Here is a 21768-nt window from a genome sequence, read left to right as displayed (position 1 = left end):
GAAAAGACCAGTAGCAGGCAGTCACAACAGATTTGGGATGGAGCCAGTTTCCAGCACAGCAGCTAATTACACGGAGAGAGATTGCAAGGTGCTCATTAGTAAATGAGAATAAAACTAATTGTTAGCGATGTCTGTGGAGTGAGCAGAACAAAAGAACTCAATATATTTACCTTCACGGCCAGCGCTGTGCGATTCCGAGGCTGAGGTTCTGGTAGAGAGTTCTGGGTGGGCGAGCTGTCAATCACTTGTTAGCTGGGATTAATGAGTTTGCTGCAGCTCTGGTCTCCTGACCCTTCCAGAACTGTTCTACATACCTCCCAACTTTCTAAAAAGGGGGAAGAGGAAAATGTTAAACTCATAATGTTTAGGACGCACCCTTATAGGCAAAACAGAAATTATTAATGTGAAGCTGAAATCCAGCCTTCCCTTCAGTCTTACCAGCTCCTCTCCTGGACTGAGGGCAGGTTCACACCATTATCCAGACCAGATCTGGTCCGCAAAATGGTGTGAACTTGCCCGCCGTTCCAGTGCATTCCAGACCAGACAAAATGAGACTTGCAGTATTTTTCTGGTCTGGAACGGACTGCGCTGGTGTGAACAGAGGCCATAAATAGCATAGAGATACATTAGAATGCATTTTGGGTCCAGAACCAATCTGGTCTGGTCTGGAGGTGATCTGGATGTGGTGTGAATGAGCCCTAAAATTGCTTCCTCTGATTGACAAAATGGGGTAAACTGGTGTGCTACGGCCTGAAGGTAATGTGTTTACATGCCCTTTTCCCATTTCCCACCACTAGAGGGAGCTACAGGAAAGACCAGAGACTGCCTGCCCATTTATCCCAGTACCACATCCACACCTTGTCTTGCCTTTAGCCCCCTCTGGTGGGGGCAAATAGGAACTGCTGCAGGAAGAGACAATGTAACCAGTTAAAAGGGCAGAAAGTCCTGGTGAGCAGCAAAAAAAAAAGGCACCCCTTTTTTTTTTGGCAAGCTGCAGGGACAAATAAGAAACAAAGTAACAAATTGTAGCAAAGGGAAAGCCCTGAATGTACATTTATTATTTAAAAGCACATTACCACCCTGCGATGTTGAATCCATCTTAGTGGTATTAATTTCTTACTTTGCAGGCTCAATTCACAAAACTACCCAGGATCAGGACAAGGATACTGTTTTTCTAAAAAAAGGACCATTATTTTCGGCTGAGACCAATGAGATTTTAATTTAATTTTAAAGGAGAACTATGGGGTTAGGGCTTTTCCTCATAGTTCTCCTTAGGGCAGGGGTGCCCATAAGGTCGATCGCGATCTACCAGTCGATCGCGTAGCGATCACTGGTAGATCGCCATGTCCTCTCCTCCCGCCGCTTCTCTGGATCCCCGCTGCTCTCCCCAGCGGGGGATCTGAGAAGAAGTGAAGGAACTGGCGGCGGGGGAGGGCGGAGGACAGAGCCGCTGTCACTAACTATCTAAGAATAAAAAAAAAAAATTATGAAAATTTAAAATAAATAAAAATAAATAATGAAAATAAAATAAAAAATAGTAAAAAATAAATTAAAAAAAAGTAGTTTTTTTCCTTGCCTCAGGCACAAAAGGAGCTGGCTACGGCTATGCTCCCGTGGTGCTCGTGCGGCTGCCGGCTGAATGTGTTCGCTCACTTCCCAATCTACTGAGCCGACCTGTGACAGTCTCATTGTCACGGGTTGGCTAGAACTATGAGGAGGAGTGAAAAGTTCTCCTTTAAAGAAAATTAACTGTAAGACATTTCACTCCATTTGCTTTTTTGCACGTCTAATGTATTTCACTGACGTGACCAGAGGGGTGACTGAGTTACCTGTGTGGCTATATATGCTGGGGTATGTACCGGACACTCGTTAGAACTAAAGAAGCTTCTTGGATAAGAAGAAAAAAGGACTTCAGTATTACAAAACCAGGAGTCCAGCTGAATGTAACGAACTACTATTAGCTATACCATGACCCGGATAAATGAGAGCCGTCACAGGCAGCTAGCAGCAAGGTGACGTATCTCCCACATCGGCCTTCATGCTTTGCATGGTGTAGCTGCTCCGTGTTACTTTAACACCAGCCAGGGACAGGTGCACTTTAAATCAACTTCAAAGTCCTTTTAAAGTCCTTTTCCGTGTTATCTGCAGAATTTACTGGCCTGTAAATCACATCTTGGCCCGTTATTAGCTACGGAGCCCTCTCTTTTCTTTTTTTTAATCTTTGTGTATTACCGAGCAGCCCTTAGTCTTTTCGGAAGGTAGATGTAGATGGTATCGGCATTGAAACATCTGGGCAGCAGCATTCTTCATTGAATTCTGACACTTAAAGTGATTTGCCGCCTCCATTTGCCTGCGAGGTGATGATGAGTGCGTCCATTTTCCGAAGGGTCAGACATAAATATATTTCACTTGTTTCTTCGGCTTCTCCTCTTTCCATTACAATTATTACTGGAAACAAAATGATTTGTTGGGGAAAGAAAAGGTGCATTTTAAAATTTATCTCTGCAAAATGTAAGTGTGATCACTAAGATGTATGTGCCGCTTTCGCACCTGCTTGTACTGCCCCCTAGAGGACATATTTATCCTAACATGTGATACAGTGACCCTTTTTTTTGCTAATAGAGCAAAGTATGCTTATTTATTACAGTCATATATATACCACCAACAATTTATGCATTGCTTTACATACTGTAAGTTCACATCAGTCTCTGCACCAAGAAGCGCACAATCTAAACTCCCTATCTCAGATGCATGGGCCAGTTTAGACAGGAGCCATTAACCTACCAGCGTGTCTTTGTACTGCGGCAGGAAACCTACCCAAGCACGGGTCCTTGAACCGAGCACCCTCATGACGCGAGGCAGAAGTGCTAACCACTTTGCAAAGTGAATTTTAATTTCTCTTAGTGAATGCAATGAAACAAAGTGAAAATTTTACTTTGCAAAGAATACTCAATCATGTGCAAGACATTTTTAAAAAATGGAGACGCAAGCACTCTGTCATAGACAAAACCTATTGGTCTGCCTGTGCTAGAGCCAATCTTCATTGGTGCCCCGCCCCGGCAGTGTAGCCACCCAAAAAGAAGACCGGGGCAGAGAACTTCGACAGCCTAAAACTGAAAGGCAACATCGGAAAGAAGAGCAAGTCATGGGCAAGGTAGATAATGGGGCCAGGAGCAATATTTTGTATTAGGGCAATAAATGCTTTAAAGGAGAACTATGAGGCGAGTGAAAATCAAAGTGAAAAAGCCTCATAGTTCTAGCCGACGTGTGACAATGAAACTGTCACATGTCGGCTCAATAGATCAGTAAGTGAGCGAACACATACCGGCGCTTGCTCACTTCTCGATCCTGTGCCTGCAGAGAGCCGTGACTGTCACTCACGGTTCCCTGCAGGGATTTCCCCAGCGCTGACTGGCGGAACGGACGGGGGAGGGGGCAGGTACAGCTGGCTCTGCCTCTAGATAGGCAGAGCCAGCTGTCACTCACGCAGCTGGGTGGATCCAGACAGTATTGTCGGGATCCGTCCCGGCTGCGGCGTCTCAGTATACCGCGAGCTGCAGCTCCCTATATACTGAGCTTAGGGTGACGGGAGGACGCTAGTTTGCGTCCTCCTGTTACCCTTAGGAGAACTATGGGGAAAAGCACTGACCCCATAGTTCTCCTTCAAGTTCTTTGAAGAGGCGACGGGTTCACTTTAAAAACAAAACAGTAACAAGCGGATGAGTAAATATTGTTAACAGCGACTTTATGGGAAATCTAAAAATACAGAAAAATGACTGGCATGAGACTAAGGGATACAACGACAAAACGAGGACTTGGCCGGGACTCGTATACTTCGTGCAATATTCAAGACTTCCCATTGCATGTTTTGTAAGCTGGAACATCAACTGGCGCTTCTATTCTCCAAAAACTTCAGAATTAGGTCACTTTAATCCCTGGCGCGGCCCCCGGTGACTCCAGATGCCTGAGACGGAAACTTCTGCCAGTTTGTGTCTGAGTTAAGGAGGCGGTTTGGGGCTAGGAGCAGCAATCCAACGCTGGAGACAAGGAAAGACGACACTTTGCGTTACGTTTGGACGAGGACTATAAACATAGTCTGTACTATAATTAAAATATGCCTACGGCGGTGGCGGCCATTTTGTTCTTTTGCTTGGTACGATGGAGGATGAGTATTTGTCAGTAAACCAAGAATACCATTGTGACAGAAGGTTTCTTCCCTTAGGTCTCTGGCCGTTTAAACTTCATTTTCTTTGTCTGAGCTTGTCATTGCTTGAGCGCCAGGGGGGGCAAAGGTCAACTGAAATGCTCGGACTGGAAGGTCAACTTGCTGCCTTGTCAACTGCATGACCTACTGACCCCCGAGAATGCACAGCAGTGTCAGATAACAGAGCCCTAAAGTTAATAGGGACTATGGGATGTGTTATGCCAACTCAAGAGCCAGGGGCAGGTCAGGCAGTTGACATGCAATGCCATATCTTGCAGGAAGGGTTGCAATGATCCCTCATCCCCTGTTCATGTTTAGTTACTGATCCCCATTGTTCCAAGTATTTTCCACATCACAGGAAGCGGAGAGGCCTGCTCATCTTCAGCAGAGACAACCCCATCATTAAACTGCGGAGGGTGTAATACTTAATGCATATCTGATGTCATTTATACACACGCCGAACGTATGTTCACGTTGACATGGCTCCACCATGGAAATGTCACACGGGCTGTGAAACGGGCCACGGCGACTGCAGAAGATAATTATATCGGTAATAAGAAAGGAGGAAGGTGACAGTGTCACGGAAGAAATGTATCGGAATTGTGAAACAATGTTTCAGAAACAGAACAAGCTCAGTGGGAATGTGTCTTATTCTTTCAAAGCAATGTAATTATGAAATGCAAATTCTCGTAACTGCCTCAGGTGTTTACAGATCTCGATGCCTGAAATGTGAGACTGTCTGAGCCCCGCTCTGTGATATTTAGCACATATCAGTGGGGGAAAGGAGATATCTTCAGTCCTATTCTCTGATGGGCGCTAATCCTACTGTGAACTTTGAGTCAAAATGTCAGCTGTTGCATATGGAATTATTAGAGCTTTCTATAGTCGTAGCTCCTTGGTGGTTCAGTCCATTATGAGCCTTGACCTTCTATTCCAGTGTTGTTAGCCCAACTCACAATCATCCTCCTAAAGAACAAAGGTGTTTGTTTATGTCGGGGTCACTGTTGGAGACCTTCCTGGTGTTGGTAGCCCCACCAATAGGTTACCATCGATAGTTCTATCCCACTCCTAATCACCAGATTCATCTAGGAGTCTGTAAACTTACTTATTGAAGATGCCCATAGGATGTACTTCCTCCATGCACTGACACCATATCACTCAGCCCTGTGAATTTGCCCTTCCTGGTGTCACCACTCTCACAGAGCCCGCCTTCTGAACTACAACTCAACGTCTGAACAATGTAACATTATCATTGCTGGCTGGAAGCAATGCATGATGAGATATGTAGCTTGTGAAGAATGTATATTGCGTCACATCAAGCAGCAGGGGAAGAGACGCAAAGCACACTGGGAATCCAGGAAGTTGTTGGAAGTGATGGGCTGACGGAAGGCGGCGCTCACTACCTAAAAGGGATTTTTTCAAGTAAGCTTTGATTGTATTATCGGAGACAACTCTACTGTGTATTCCTATTACAATGCTCATCTTATAACAGGAGAGGATTTGCTGGGACTTCACAACTCCTATAAATATATTCTTCAAAAACCACCAAGATATAAATCCACTTTGTATGTACCAAACACCTTTGCACACCCCACATATTACCATATAAGATTAGCAGTGACATCATCGCTGTGCTGTACATAGCCTGAGCAGAGAGCAGAGCAGTAGGAGGGATCTAGAAGGTTCCCCCCACTGCAGGTTGCCTGCAGAAAACTACAGGAGGGGGCGGAGAGAAGACTAGTCACCCTGCACAAGAAAAGAGAGTAGCAGTGTACAGTCTTTATTGCAGGAGAAAGTGTAGATAAGACCAGTCACCCTGCACAAGGGGAGAGAGAGCAGCATTGAATGGCCTTTATTACAGGAGGGGGCGGAGACAAGACCAGTCACCCTGCACAAGGAGAGAGAGCAGCAGTGACCGGTCTTTATTACAGAAGGTAACAGAGACGAGACCAGTCACCCTGCACAAGGTGAGAGAACAGCATTGAATGGCCTTTATTACAGGAGGGGGCGGAGAGAAGACCAGTCACCCTGCACAAGGAGAAAAAGCAGCAGTGACCAGTCTTTATTACAGGAGGGGGCGGAGACAAGACCAGTCACCCTGCACAAGGAGAGAGAGCAGCCGTGACCAGTCTTTATTACAGGAGGGGGCGGAGACAAGACCAGTCACCCTGCACAAGGAGAGAGAGCAGCAGTGATCGGTCTTTATTACAGGAAGCTCCAAGTCTCATTCTGGATTACTGCGCAGATCTGGAAGAAATACACAAAGCTCACCAAGAATTTTACCTCTGTCCTCCATTGCCACATTTCTCCAAAATGGTGAAATTTTGCTGAAATCTTCCAATTTTCACTGAAATTTCAGTAATATGAATTTCAATTATGCTCATTCCTAACTAGAGTGCTGAAAAAAGCCTAAATCTGCGTTTTCCCCTGCTCTCTGTCTAACAGCGTGATGCCGGGAACGTTACAGCCAAACACGCACTTAACTTGTTATTGTTCAGCGCGGAGCGTCAGGACCGCGATGTTAAGCCATCAAATTATAATGATACGTTTTGTGGGAAAATTATAATTTTTGCATAGAGATGACATTTCCATATGGATAATAAAAAAAAAAACAACAACTTCTAACTGCCAATTGCTTGACAGCAAATATTCACCTTACACATTAACAAAGGCGCAGAAGTCATCGTTTTATTTATTTATTTTATAATAAGAAAAGCTGTTTTCACTTTTTCATGGCTCAAGATTTCCTAACGGTATCAGAATGAGCTGAAATACATAGTTACATAGTTACATAGTATTTGAGGTTGAATAAAGACGTAAGTCCATCAAGTCCAACCTATTGCGTGTGTGCATTTATGTTTGAGCACGTGTGTATGAGTCCATGTGTGATCTTGTTCTTAGGCGAACCTGTACCCCCTGTATGTTATGTTCTCCAAGAGTTTCTTGAATGCTTCCACACTCTTAGCTGAAATCACTTCCTGCGAACAAAATGGAATGTTCTTTAGTTTCATTTACTTATTCTTTAAACTGAACCTGCGCCCAGTCAATGTATACTAAAGTATTTCCATCTCCCGAACATACAGTAAAAGCATTGTCATTCTACAAGGGGAATTTCAGGCCCGGTTCACACCTGGGCATTTTGTAGCGCGTTCGAACGCACTGCAAAACGCTCAAACACAGAAATCCCATTGTTTCCTATGGGTATGGTTCACACCCGCGCGTATTACGTCCTATGCCCAAAGAAGTACAGGAGCTTCTTTGGGGCGTTTTTGTTGCGCGTTTCCATTGGGATACAGCCAAGTAGCCCTCGAAAACGCGCGTTTTGCAGTCGGGCTGCTGTCAAGCCACAAGACAAGAGGAATCTCCTCGAACACGTAGCCGTCCACCCACCGTGAACTCCTACCCCCCGTTCAGTCCTCCACGATTTTCGCTGATTGCGAGACTACCGGACACCTCGAGACAGCAGCCCGACTGCATCGCTAATACGCACGGCACCAGGCGCCTCAGCGCTGTTCGTGGATCCTCGCTCTCTCCCTCACACTCTCCCTACCCCAACCGTTGCGGCCCGGGCTGGCCAGCCGAGTACGTGGGCTGCCTCACCATCACATACTTGTTTTAGACCAGCCAAACATTGACGATTGGAGGGAACAAGCCATTCAGCCCAGCTCGTTTCCAGCTATTCACCTCTCACCTGCCAGCTAGAAGGACCCGACCAGTAGATCCTGAAGTGAAGCCCGGGAGAGACTTTTTGGGCACATTTTCCCACATCCTAACTGTAAGTCAACATCTTTTCTATCCTATAGGGCCAGTTATAGGATGGGGTTCCATACTCGTATTTGACATATACATGTCCCAACATTTCTGTAAACCCATTGTTTAGCCCAAAATTAAAAAAGAAAAAAAAAATTTAAGTCCCCGCCCCCCACATACACACGTAGATATGCGTCGGGTGCGCCTACGTACGAAAACGACGATTGCGCCTATTGTGCCGCACATGTTACATATTGCCGCAAATGTCAGAGTGAGGAGCAGCCGAATGTGAATTGAGTCTCTCTCATATATTAGTTTCACCTTTTAAGTTGCATTAGTGAAATAAATGAACTTTGCACGATATTCTAATTATTCGAGTTTCACCTGTATATATATTTTTTTAAATAAAGCAGATATATTTCCAATCGAACTTTTTTTCCAATCCAATTTGTTCCTGTGGTCACCTTTCAGTTCCATTTGCTGCCTTATTAAATACCCCCACGTGTGAAAAGGCCATCGCATATCAGAATGGCTCTTTAAACGTCTGAGCTATTATCAGCTTATTAAACATACACTGTGCGGAATGGTTTTTGAATTATTCTGAATATTGCTGATAATTTCAAATGGGTGTATAACGCCGTAATGACTGACATGCATCGCATATTCATTTGAAATTTAGCATAATACTTGTGCCGGGATATTAACATGAACATTTGGCATAGCGAGCAGGAGAAGGACCGGGCAACATCTGTGACTGTAAAATGAAATGCAGAAATCGTTGATGGGAATGGGAGCCCGGCTCATTCCAGCCTCTATTACTCGCACGACTTTGTGTCCAATACAATCTGCAGCAATCGAGGCTATCATTGAGAAGAGCCTTTCCAATGTGTCGCCCTTTGATACATTGATTTAGCTGTATTTTCCAGCTTGATTGACATTCGCTTGGCTCTGCGCTCACTAAATATTCCATTGTTGCTTTTTGGACAATTTTTCAATCACCCTTTTCATAATTTACTAGATGCAAATATGGCAAATCTTACAAGTACACCAAATCAGTTCTGATAAAAGCAAATGCTAAAATGGTATTCTTCATTTACTCTTCACTTAGCAGCTTTATTTTCACAGATAGTATATATATACAGTCGTAGTCAGGGGCCCACAGAGAGGGGGACGGTCCTGGTCATTGCAGGAGCATAGCTGAGGATACAGAGCATAGCTGGGGCATTCCAGAGGCTGCATAGAGATACAGGACTCATGGAGGTGTGCGTGGACACATTTAGAAACAGTGTACACACAGGAGGGGCACTTAGAGAGGCAGAGTGCACATGGGCACAGTTGGAGACAGGGTGCATTTGGAGACTGAGGGAGCTCAAGGGTGCACTTGGATACACGGGACACACATGGGCAAACTTCAAGACATGAGGTGCTTATGTGTACTTGGAAATATGGGGTTTACAGGGGGAACACTTGGAAACATGGGGTGCAAAGGTGAACTTGGAGACATGGGGTGCACAAGGGCCATGTGGAAATATGGAGTGCACAGGGGAACACATGGAGAAATGTTGCAATTGTGTATAAAATCCGCGCTTTTGGTGTTAACTTTCAATGCAGTCGTTAAAGGAGTCTGGTGAGTGCATTGATTACACAGAAACACTAAGGATATCACACTAAGAAATACCTTTTTGGAATGTTGAACATTTGCACTTTATATATTGCTGACATATCCTCTTGAAGAGCCCTTTGTGTTTTTTTTGCTGTTTTTTTTTTTTGTTTGAGACCAAGTTGTGGAGTTGCACATGTGATCTGTATCACAACACATTGCACATGCAGTTTTGAGATTGTATTGAGTTTAACCATAGGTGAGGTTGCATATTATGTTGGGGCTATCACTGGGCACTTTATTGTTTTTGTATATATATGTATAAGTTGTAAGTTTTTTAGCGCAGTGATTTTGTCTTGAGACATGGAGAAATGTGATGCACAGGGGTTCTTGGAGACTCGGGGTGCACAGGGGCACAAATGGAGACACGGGGTGCACAGGGGCACACTTGGGAACACTGGGTGCACAGGGGCAAACTCGGAGACGTGGAGTTCGCAGGGGCACTTGGAGACACTGTTTGCACAGGGGAATACTTGAAGACATGGGATACACAGGGGCACCAATGGAGACAAGGGGTGCACAGGGGCACACTTGGAGTAATGGCATGCACAGTAGCACACTTGAAGACACTGCGTGCACAGAGGCACTTGGAGCCACAGGGTACATAGGGGCCATTGGAGACACGAGGTGTGTAGGGGCACTTGAAGACAGGAGTGCAAAGGATGCACTTGCAGACACGGGGCACAGAAGTCACAGAAAGCAATGTCCCAGTTGGAGGATTTTACCTCACCTTACTGGTGACAACTTTACCTTCACTTTATGTCTCAATGACAATGGCCTATAGGATATACAGAAAGGATAAAGGGACCCAGCAGGGCCACAGACATCAACATGAACCTGCTAAAAGGTAGACTTGTGCGCCGTCAAAAAATTTGTTTCGTTCCGTTTCGTAATATCCATTATTTCGTATTTCGTAATTTGTATCCGAAACTCAATTCGGGTTTGTACGGAATACGGATTTTTCGTTAGTTTCGGCACATTTTCGTGACTTTACGAACATTCGTTATGATGAAGTTAAAAAGCAAAAATACCTTTGTTAATATTGGAGTCGATGTGGTAGTTGTTTTTGTATCCGAAATACGAATTCCGTTAACGGATTCCGTATCCGAATTTCGTATTTCGGACTTTAAAAAAAACTACCATCAACTCCAATATAAATGTACTTTGCTTTTTACCTTCAATATAACGAATGTTCGTAACGGAACGAAAATACGTCAACGGAATTTTGTATTTCCTGCCTGTATTGTAATGCAACCCTCAGCAGCAGAAGAGAACCTTTGATTGGTCAACCAAAACGAAATACGAATTCCGTTAACGGATTCCGTATCCGAATTTCGTATAAAAAAAAAACTACCATCAACTCCAATATAAATGTACTTTGCTTTTTAACTTCGATATATAATGAATGTTCGTAACGTAACGAAAATACGTCAACGGAATTTCGTATTTCCTGCCTGTGTATTGTAATGCGACCCTCAGCAGCAGCGGATCCGTATTTCGGATTAAAAAAAAAATCTTGACATGTTGTTCAACCTCATTTACAGGGGTAATATTAGTTCCTGTTTCAAAGAAATTCGGATCCGAAATTCGTTAACGGAATTTTGTATTTCGGATATAATTCGGAAACTGCCATTCGGATTTCGTATGCTTACGAATCTACGAATTTCAGGAAAATCGTAACGAAACGAATCGCACATGTCTACTAAAAGGGTCTTAACCTTCAAAACTCTATCCAAAGGTATAAAAAAAAATCTGTCCCATTCCCCATGTTGTAATCTTCAGTACACTTCAAACTTTAGAACTTTACATTGCTATGCCTTCATGCTTGAAATGTGTATAATAGAGTGTTAGCAGGGTCTGCCATAGGAGCTACAGTTGGAATCTTTTTTAGACCCGCACACACACACTCATTAACCTACCATCATGTCTTTAAGTAAACCCGCACAAGCACAGGGAGAATATACAAACTGCAAGCAGATAGCGTCCTGACGAGATATGAACCCCGTTACATACACTCTAATGTTACAGAACATAACAAGGAACAAATGTAGAAGGTTGTGCTTGTTAGATCTATAAGTCTAACAGGGAAGATTGTTATTATAGTCAAACATTTCCTTTATACAAAATATATTGTGAGCTGTTCTATAGCATAGTGAAACCCAAGCAGAGCCGATTTGGAAATTCTGCGGATTTTGTGGTCTTTATGGCAATAACAAGATAATTCTTTTAATATGGAATCATATTTCTTTGATAACCTCTTTATTGTCACCACTGTTTGGAAAGTAGAGATGTTTTCTTTCTCCACGATCAATACAACAATCAGCCGGCTGTATTACCCGGGATCACAGAACGATAAGCCCCCTAATACCAGCTATTTGGGAGCGTTATCCCATAATCCACCACACTTGATAAGGAATAAAAAAATCCTTCTTCCACTTCTACTTCCTCATGTCCAAGACTGAAAATCTAACATGACAATCAAGGTGGATGTTTTATTTTAGCATAATCCACAACAGTGTCATCATCTGACGGCTGGTGGTTTTCAGTGACTGAATTGGAGAGTATTTTTTTTTAAAGTAGGCTTTGCATTAAAATACAGCCTAACGGCACAAATCAAGGTGCCCCCATTGGCTCTGTAAAGTAGTGGAATGGTACAAAAGCAGAAGATGACAATGATACATGTTTTGGTCTTCAAGGTCTGACCTTGTTCAGTCCATTTTGCTGCGGCATTAACAATGCCAAACTTATAATAATTTGCACTGCTCTCGGAGTTCCCGGTATGGCGATCATGTGATCTTAGCAATATCCTGGACCAGGACTTTATTTTAGCTTGAAAGCTCTGATGATAAGGGTCCTCCTTATCATCTTGTCTTTAAATGTATTGTAACTGTTTAATCTTTTTATTGTAAAGAGCAAACTGTTGCTGCTATATACATCGTGAATAATAATAATAAACGTTACTGGTCCTATTGCTATCTTTTCTGTGTTTCCAAGCCCTGTTGAAGGAGGTCCCTCAATTCCCCAAAATGTGTTGGATTTTTGTTTAACACAACAACAAATAAAATAGGTCTGGACAGAAACAATTGTTATGGTGTTTTTTAAACCTTTTATTGTGGACAGGGGTCTGTATCCACAGGGATAGAGATATCACAGAGATGACTGAGGTCATGGGCTGAAACAGGATGTTCAGGGTTCCCTGGAGTCACAGGGTAACACAGGATGCTGAGGGTGCTCTAGAGTCACTGGGGTCACAGGGTAACACAGGATGCTCTAGAGCAGCGGTTCTCAACCTGTGGGTCGCGACCCAAAAGTGTGTCGCAACTCACTGTTGAGGGGGTCGCAGCATCCACTTCTGCTGCGCTAGGTGAGAGGCTCATCAGCCTCCTCCTAGCGCAGCAGTGTCAGTCAGCGGGAGGACATATAAAAGTGCCGCTATACACACTCCCTGACCGCTGCAGCGACATCTAGTGGCCGGGGAGTGTGTACAGCAGTGCTTTTCTTTTCACAGCCGCTGCTGTCTTCCTGCCTCCCATACAATGTGAGCTCTGTTATGGCAATAACAAGATAATTCTTTTAATATGGAATCATATTTCTTTGATAACCTCTTTATTGTCACCACTGTTTGGAAAGTAGAGATGTTTTCTTTCTCCACGATCAATACAACAATCAGCCGGCTGTATTACCCGGGATCACAGAACGATAAGCCCCCTAATACCAGCTATTTGGGAGCGTTATCCCATAATCCACCACACTTGATAAGGAATAAAAAAATCCTTCTTCCACTTCTACTTCCTCATGTCCAAGACTGAAAATCTAACATGACAATCAAGGTGGATGTTTTATTTTAGCATAATCCACAACAGTGTCATCATCTGACGGCTGGTGGTTTTCAGTGACTGAATTGGAGAGTATTTTTTTTTAAAGTAGGCTTTGCATTAAAATACAGCCTAACGGCACAAATCAAGGTGCCCCCATTGGCTCTGTAAAGTAGTGGAATGGTACAAAAGCAGAAGATGACAATGATACATGTTTTGGTCTTCAAGGTCTGACCTTGTTCAGTCCATTTTGCTGCGGCATTAACAATGCCAAACTTATAATAATTTGCACTGCTCTCGGAGTTCCCGGTATGGCGATCATGTGATCTTAGCAATATCCTGGACCAGGACTTTATTTTAGCTTGAAAGCTCTGATGATAAGGGTCCTCCTTATCATCTTGTCTTTAAATGTATTGTAACTGTTTAATCTTTTTATTGTAAAGAGCAAACTGTTGCTGCTATATACATCGTGAATAATAATAATAAACGTTACTGGTCCTATTGCTATCTTTTCTGTGTTTCCAAGCCCTGTTGAAGGAGGTCCCTCAATTCCCCAAAATGTGTTGGATTTTTGTTTAACACAACAACAAATAAAATAGGTCTGGACAGAAACAATTGTTATGGTGTTTTTTAAACCTTTTATTGTGGACAGGGGTCTGTATCCACAGGGATAGAGATATCACAGAGATGACTGAGGTCATGGGCTGAAACAGGATGTTCAGGGTTCCCTGGAGTCACAGGGTAACACAGGATGCTGAGGGTGCTCTAGAGTCACTGGGGTCACAGGGTAACACAGGATGCTCTAGAGCAGCGGTTCTCAACCTGTGGGTCGCGACCCAAAAGTGTGTCGCAACTCACTGTTGAGGGGGTCGCAGCATCCACTTCTGCTGCGCTAGGTGAGAGGCTCATCAGCCTCCTCCTAGCGCAGCAGTGTCAGTCAGCGGGAGGACATATAAAAGTGCCGCTATACACACTCCCTGACCGCTGCAGCGACATCTAGTGGCCGGGGAGTGTGTACAGCAGTGCTTTTCTTTTCACAGCCGCTGCTGTCTTCCTGCCTCCCATACAATGTGAGCTCTGCAGGAGGCGGGCGTTTAAGCAGTGCCGGGGCTGAGAGGGCTGCATGGAGACAGAGCAGGCAAGCAGGTAGCAGGGGCTGGGGAGGGCTTGCATTCTTGTGAGTGTGCATTCTATTTTTAGTCCCAAGTCCAGCACCTTACTAATTCTGGAGTCCAGCGCTCCGTTGGGGGTCACCACAACCTGGCAAATGTTACCAAGGAGTCCCAGCCCTAGGACGGTTGAGAACCACTGCTCTAGAGTCACTGCCGTTATGGGGTAACACAGGATGTTCAAGGTTCTCTGAAGTCACTTGGGTCACAGGGTAACACAGGATGCTCGGGGTGCTCTGTAGTCACTGGGTTAACACAGGATGCTCGGGGTGCTCTGTAGTCACTGGGTTAACACAGGATGCTCGGGTGCTCTGTAGTCACTGCGGTCATGGGGTAACAGAGGATGCACAGGATGCTCTGAAATCACTGGCATCATGGGGTATGTAACACAGGATGCTCATGGTGCGCTGGAGTCACTGGCATCATGGGTTAACACAGGATGCTCAGGGTGCTCTGGAGTCACTGTGTGGGCATGGGGTAACAGAGGATCCACAGGGTGCTTTAAATTCACAGAGATCACTGAGGTCCCAGGAGCACACAAGGTATATACAGGAGCTTGAATGAAAGCAGGGTGGTTTGGCTTAGGGCACGCCAACTCCTTGCTTGATTGCCAAGCCAGAGCTGCCTCCTAATTGGCTGCAGTGGGTGGCACATGGAGAGGAGACCCAGTACTGGAGTGGAGGAGAGGTGTATATGACACCTTATATCATCAGACTGTTATAACAAAGACCTAATACGGCCCCTGTAGGACAAAGAAGAACCTGTGGAAACATTCACACAAGTTAACCCTGCTAACTAGGACCTTATCAATACCAATAGTCCCAGAACTCGTCCTACCTACAACTGACAGTGAAACTAACCCTTCCCCACTCGTCCCCAAACTAAAAAGAGCTATGGTTGTTCTTGAGCTTTGAGTTTGTTAAAGTGGAACTTCAACTGAGCCTTTGTTCAGTAATGGACAAGTGGAGAAGGATTAGACTCTCTATATATGGTAACAGGACCACAACAGCATAGAAGTAAAATGGGAAAGATAAGCTCCTTCATTAGACTATTATTGGTGTTTGTGTGTGCATTGGGCAGTTGCAGCTTTGATAGGACAGGACATCATGGAAAATCTCTCCAAAAGAGACAAGAAATAAATGGAAATGTGATAGAGGATGTAACCTTTCCCATCTTTCTCTGAACTAAAATGACTAAAATTGGCTGCAGTGAGACTTTTATTTCCCGTTCCGTTTCTTATTTGTTCTAACTTTCATTGTCTTTGAAATCTTTCTGTGTTTAAAGTATGAGCTTTACTTTTTTATCTCTGTAGATCCTCCATCATCACCATGCAGTACACGAAATCTCATACATCGCCAAGGACATTACAGACCATCGGGCGTTTGGATACGTATGCGGGAAGGAGGGAAACCACAGATTTGTGGCAATAAAAACTGCTCAGGCGGTAAGTGTATTACTTTGTTTTTTCCATCCGTTTCCACTTCTGGTGAATGTAATTTCAGCAAATGTGCAAAAGCCAAATTGACTTCCTCACCGGTTATCAGTGTGCGGACTGCGGGTCTGCCTGAGCGTAAAACCCCAAATATTTCATACATAAGATATTGAGTTTCAACATCTTCGCAGGTGCCATGTCAAATATCAATTCTTCTCCTGAATTAATTCTAAAAGTAAAAAAAAAATACACTGCATGCCCCCGTATTTTATTACATGTTCCTGATCCAGTGATAACATGTTGCATTCTCAGTGATGTCACCGGTCTCTAGTGAATGGATAGGCTGCATTCTCAGTGATGTCACCGGTCTCCAGTGAATGGATAGGCTGCATTCTCAGTGATGTCACCGGTCTCTAGTGAATGGATAGGCTGCACTCTCAGTGATGTCACCGGTCTCAAGTGAATGGATAGGCTGCATTCTCAGTGATGTCACCGGTCTCTAGTGAATGGATAGGCTGCATTCTCAGTGATGTCACCGGTCTCTAGTGAATGGATAGGCTGCATTCTCAGTGATGTCACCAATCTCTAGTGAATGGATAGGCTGCATTCTCAGTGATGTCACTTCTCTCTAGTGAATGGATAGGCTGCATTCTCAGTGATGTCACTTCTCTCTAGTGAATGGATAGGCTGCATTATCAGTGATGTCACCGGTCTCTAGTGAATGGATAGGCTGCATTCTCAGTGATGTCGCCGGTCTCTAGTGAATGGATAGGCTGCATTCTCAGTGATGTCACCGGTCTCTAGTGAATGGATGGGCTGCATTCTCAGTGATGTCACCAGTCTCTAGTGAATGGATAGGCTGCATTCTAAGTGGTTTTCTCAGTTACACGGTGCACCTACTAATGTTTCATGTGGCTCATTTTTCAATACTATGATGTGAGCTGAGTGTAGTATACAATGTTTCAGCATCATTTATCAGAGGTAGATAAAAAATTCAGATACATTATGCAGAAAAGGTTCATAGGATAAAAAAATACACATTTGCCTGGTGTATTTTCATCTTATTTCTGAAACCACTTCATATTTTATCACAAAATCCTCTGACATGAGCCAGAGAGAGAGAGAGAGAGAGAGAGAGAGAGAGAGAGAGAGAGAGAGATGCATAAATGTATGCAGTATCAGTATGAGATTCGTTTCCTTCCCCTTGATAAATCGCTTCCTTGGGAAAGTTTGATCTTCATGCTAAACGTGGCGGTGTAGCGAGTCTCTGATTATGCCGCGGAGTCAGGCGCTATTTAGAATCCAAGTTGTTTTTGCCGCTGTCAGGAGTGAAATAGATGAAATCCTGACGGAAAACTAATTTCAAACTCTGTCCTTCGATTTCAGGCCGAGCCAGTCATTTTGGATTTGCGAGATTTGTTCCAGCTTATCTACGAGCTGAAGCAGAGGGAGGAAATGGAAAAGAAGGCACAAAAGGATAAACAGTGCGAGCAGGCCGTATATCAGGTACCTACGCCGTCTCGCTGAGCGGTAAAGCTTGTCAGGAGCTAGGTAGCTTGCTTGATTTTTCTGGGTGACTAAATTATTTTAGCGAAATTACTAAATTATAATTTGTTACCAGTGGATATTAAAAAGTGTATGTCTGGTCCAGCAACATATATTTAGTACATCTCTGCAATGCATGCACACCTCCCCATGTTTTATCCCTTTTCTGCCAGTTGATCTGCCAGATTCTGACTCTCTTCAGTGAGCTGACAACGCTACCTCTGCTGCACTGAAATGCCAAGCAATCTTGTCTGCCCTACCTGAGGTCCCCCTGCTGGGTTACAGAATACCTCCCCTCTTCTTCATAACAGAAAAGTAATGTGTTCTGTAGTCTAGCAGGTGATAATTTAAACAGGACCGACGGCTTTGATAGGGATCTGTGTGCAAAAGAGGCAATGTTGTCAGCTCAAAGAGGACATTTGGAGCTCACTGGATTTCTGTTAGGCCCAATAGGTTTTTTCCCTGTATAGTGTAAATGGAGAACATCGATTGCCAGTAGTATAGTCATGGCCGGATTTCCCACAAGGCCAACCAAGGCCCGGCCTCGGGGCAGCAGGGAATAGAGGGGCAGCAGAGGTGTGGAATTCCTATCTCCCGATGCCCGGGACATGCAGTTTTGGGCACCGAGCGGGTAGCTGTTTTCAACATTAAGGCCCCATTCACACTAAGCCACACTCACCTCGAGCGGATTTCCGCACGCAGGGATAACGTGACGGTTCCATCGACGATCGCACGACCTTCACCGTCAGGCTGCATTAAAAAAAGGAAATTTGCGCGACATCGTGGGAAAAAGGGTCCTGCAGGCGCGATTTGCGACCACGACGAGCGACGGGCGACATGGAGCTGTACATTAAGACAGCTCCATTGAAAACCATTGGCCGGCGACTTCTCGCGATATCGTGCGGCAATAATGCGCGATATCGCGGCAGAAATCGCAGGATTTTCCGCTTAGTGTGAATGGGGCCTTAGCCCTGCTTTGGGCAAGCAGAGCTAAATGTATAACCGCTTGTTTTGTACAAGTGATCTCGGAGATGATGCTGAGATTACTTGTATGCAGCCTGTAGATCTGCCATTCTCCATGGGGGGGGGGGGGGGTGGTGGGGGGGGTTGTGGCAGGTAGGGGTGACACATTGAGGAACCTGGCCTTGGGGCAGCAGAGAGAGTAAATCCAGGCCCTGAGTATAGTACCAAGGAAGGGGACTGTAGGTTTACAAAAGCAGTAGATGACTGTGAGCTGACTTGAACACAGTTGCATGCACTGGACCTCTTTCTGGACACAATCATCTTCGCTACTGCCTGCAGGTAGAGTTCATTCATTCATAAGAGGGACTCATTTACATTACAGCCGTTGATTAGATCCTGGCAAACTCTTTACATTGCATCCAGTTAATTGCAACAATGTTTCTCTTTCTCCTCACCATACTACAAGCGAGAGCTGTTCTCCATATACACTATACTCAATTTTTGGGGGTCTTTTAGGAGTGCCCCTTTTTGTTTTGAACATTGCAGGTGCCATATTTTCAGTTCATCCTTTATATTGTATATTATGCTCTGCACCTTTTAGAATGTTGGCCAGATATTTTTCTGTACTTGTTTCTGTACATATACATCCAGATATAAAGGGTCAGTAAACTATAAACATATATTTTTGCTTAGCTTGGACTCTGGATATCTCACATTCAAAAGCCACCAAGATTAAAAATATCTGGTTACAGTAAATATTTTTGATATTGTAATTGTATTTTCTATATGCTATTGTAATGTTAAAGCCTACAGTAGACCCTACTGGACCAGTGGTTGGCTTTTTGGTTCTTTTTATCCCTTCTCACCATCATTTTCCTGGTTATTATTATTATTATTGTTATACAGGATGCAGGGGCGTCCCGAGGCTGGGTGATACCCTGAGCGGTAACCGAGTGTCACCCCGCCGAGACGTCACTGCGTATGCTTGTGACGTCACCACGTGCGTGCGTGATGACGTCATCGCGCACGCGCTGCAGTATTTTGATACCGGCCGGCGGCCATCTTGGTGATGGACGCCGGCAGAGAGAGGAGGGGACAGGCACCCGGCGGGATAAGGTATGCCGCCGGGTCCCCTCCTCTCTCCTGATACTGTCGGGCGTTAGGTCCATGACCGAGCGCCCGACTTTTCAGAGGGGGGTGACACCAAAATGACTGAGTCATTTTAGTGTCACCCCTCCAATGGTGTCACCCCCGCACCCCCCTTGTGACGCCACTGACAGGATGTATATAGTAGTTTACACAGTGGTTTACAGGATATAGGAAGTCAGTATAAGTACAATGCAATACACTACAAAAGAATTAGAGGACCCTGCTGGTGGGTGCTTACAATCTAGAAGGGTTATACCTTCTCTTTTAAAGCTTAATTAAAATTTGTAAATATTTTTCATTGAAATTCATTGAAATTGAAATTAGCTCCGAGTCTTGACAGAAAGACTTACTAAAAAGGGAAAGTTACATTTAGTTTTTAGGGTATATGGGTTTTCTCTCATTCTAAAGTATGGTGAAATGATTGCCACGCCAGTTTGCCAAGTGTCAAGAATCACTCAAAACTTATAGTTCATCCTTGTCTTGGTGCAAATGGTTTGTGTCACTCAGACTTGTTATATCTTCTGAGGACTCCATTGATAAGATACTGCCATGGTTCTCCCACCATGATGCAGTGTTAGGTTGCCTGGAAACTTAAAGTAACACTAAACTCAGGAGTTAAACCTTAAAATGCATTCAAGTTTCTTAACTATAAACAAAAATGCATCTTATTTGTGTATCACTCGGCTGTAGATCCTCCAATCATCTCTGAATTGGTGCCGACACTGTCCTTCCTTCTGGAGGGGGGCTACTTGTGTTCCCCATGGTCCCTGTGTGTGTTGTAGTCACCGCTCCAAGCTCTCTCCCGGGATGGACTACAATCTCATGTTTAGTTTATTAATTTGTATTGAGATTGTAGTCCATCCCAGGAGTGAGCTTGGAGCGGTGACTACTTTACAACATACACACAGGGACCATGGGGAACAGTCGTAGCCCTCCTCCAGAAGGAAGGACAGTGTCAGCACCAATTCAGAGATGATTGGAGGATCTACAGCCGAGTGATACACAAATAAGATACATTGTTTTTCATTGTTAATGTACCTGAATTAATTATTAAGATTTTAGTGTCACTTTAACTGTATAGATCTTACCATCAGTCTATCTAAGAGATAAAAAGTGGCAGTGGGTGGTTTAATCCATCACAACCTGCCAATAATGAAACATCAAATTCACGTGGATCGTCCTTTTTGTAGAACTCAAATTAAGTTAAGAAAGAGCGCTGCCAAAAGGTATATATTTATTACATTTGCTCAGAATGATCCACCTCTTCTTATCAATCATTGTCATTTCACTTTTCAACTGAATTTGTTAAAAAGGAATCCCGTGAGCATCAAGCAAACCAATTGATATACCGGCAGTAAAAAGAAAGGCAGAAAAAAAACAGATACATCAGCTCCTTTCATTTCCACAAAACAGGATTGTTAGGAACTATATGTAGCTAACATTAAAATGATTGATACCTACAAATGCTGCTGGAGAAAATACACCCAGAGAAACTAGAGGACCAAATAGAGACAAATAGGCAAAACTGACCGCCCTCTGGCACCTTTGTCAGTCAGCACTCACATAAACTTGGGCACTCAGCTTGGCTAAGTGGTTGTTTTTTTATTGCTATTAAGAGAAGAAAGGGAGAAGGAAAGCAGCCAAGGTACACACTGCTGGCTCTAGTTATCTATAAAGGGAATGGGATTTGGTTTTACTACCTGAGTTTGGTTTTGCGACGTTTTACTACCTTTCAGATTGTTTTCCCTCCCAGTAGCAAAAGTCCATAGACATGAAATCTGTCGGAAATAGCTGGTTTTCCTTGTCTATGTTCAACCAAAGCCATAAAATATGTTCAGCCAAAGCTCTCATAGTATTAATAGTAATATACATACATAGTAAAATAGTATTAGAATAGAACAGTAAAATAGTATTAGTGGTACAGTAATGGGTGCGACATGTGCTCCAGATGGAGTTTTAACAAGCATGTGAATGGTCCATGGTTATATGATGATGATGTACTGTCCATTTCCATATATATAAACCATTATTTTTGAATCTCTACTGAATGACGTAGGTATTAAAAAAACAACAAATCTATG

The 21768-nt window shown here is 43.9% G+C and overlaps 1 protein-coding gene across 5 annotated transcripts in view; it reads left to right on the top strand.

Annotated features, from left to right (window-relative positions):
- The window catches only part of DAB1 (DAB1, reelin adaptor protein), a 178797-nt gene that overhangs the window by 80031 nt on the left and 76998 nt on the right, over nt 1-21768 (top strand). For all 5 annotated transcript variants that reach the window (XM_018557894.1, XM_018557892.1, XM_018557893.1 and 2 more), the window contains exons 4-5: nt 15911-16042; nt 17417-17536. In XM_018557894.1, the coding sequence (XP_018413396.1) occupies nt 15911-16042; nt 17417-17536 (252 nt within the window). The remainder of the gene's footprint in view (nt 1-15910; nt 16043-17416; nt 17537-21768) is intronic.

The sequence above is a fragment of the Nanorana parkeri genome, unplaced genomic scaffold (genome assembly GCF_000935625.1).
Source record: "Nanorana parkeri isolate BGI_ZX_2015 unplaced genomic scaffold, ASM93562v1 scaffold309, whole genome shotgun sequence".
NCBI classification, from domain to species: domain Eukaryota; kingdom Metazoa; phylum Chordata; class Amphibia; order Anura; family Dicroglossidae; genus Nanorana; species Nanorana parkeri.
Note: the sequence above shows the minus strand (reverse complement) of the source record. Positions and strands in the feature narration are given on the sequence as shown.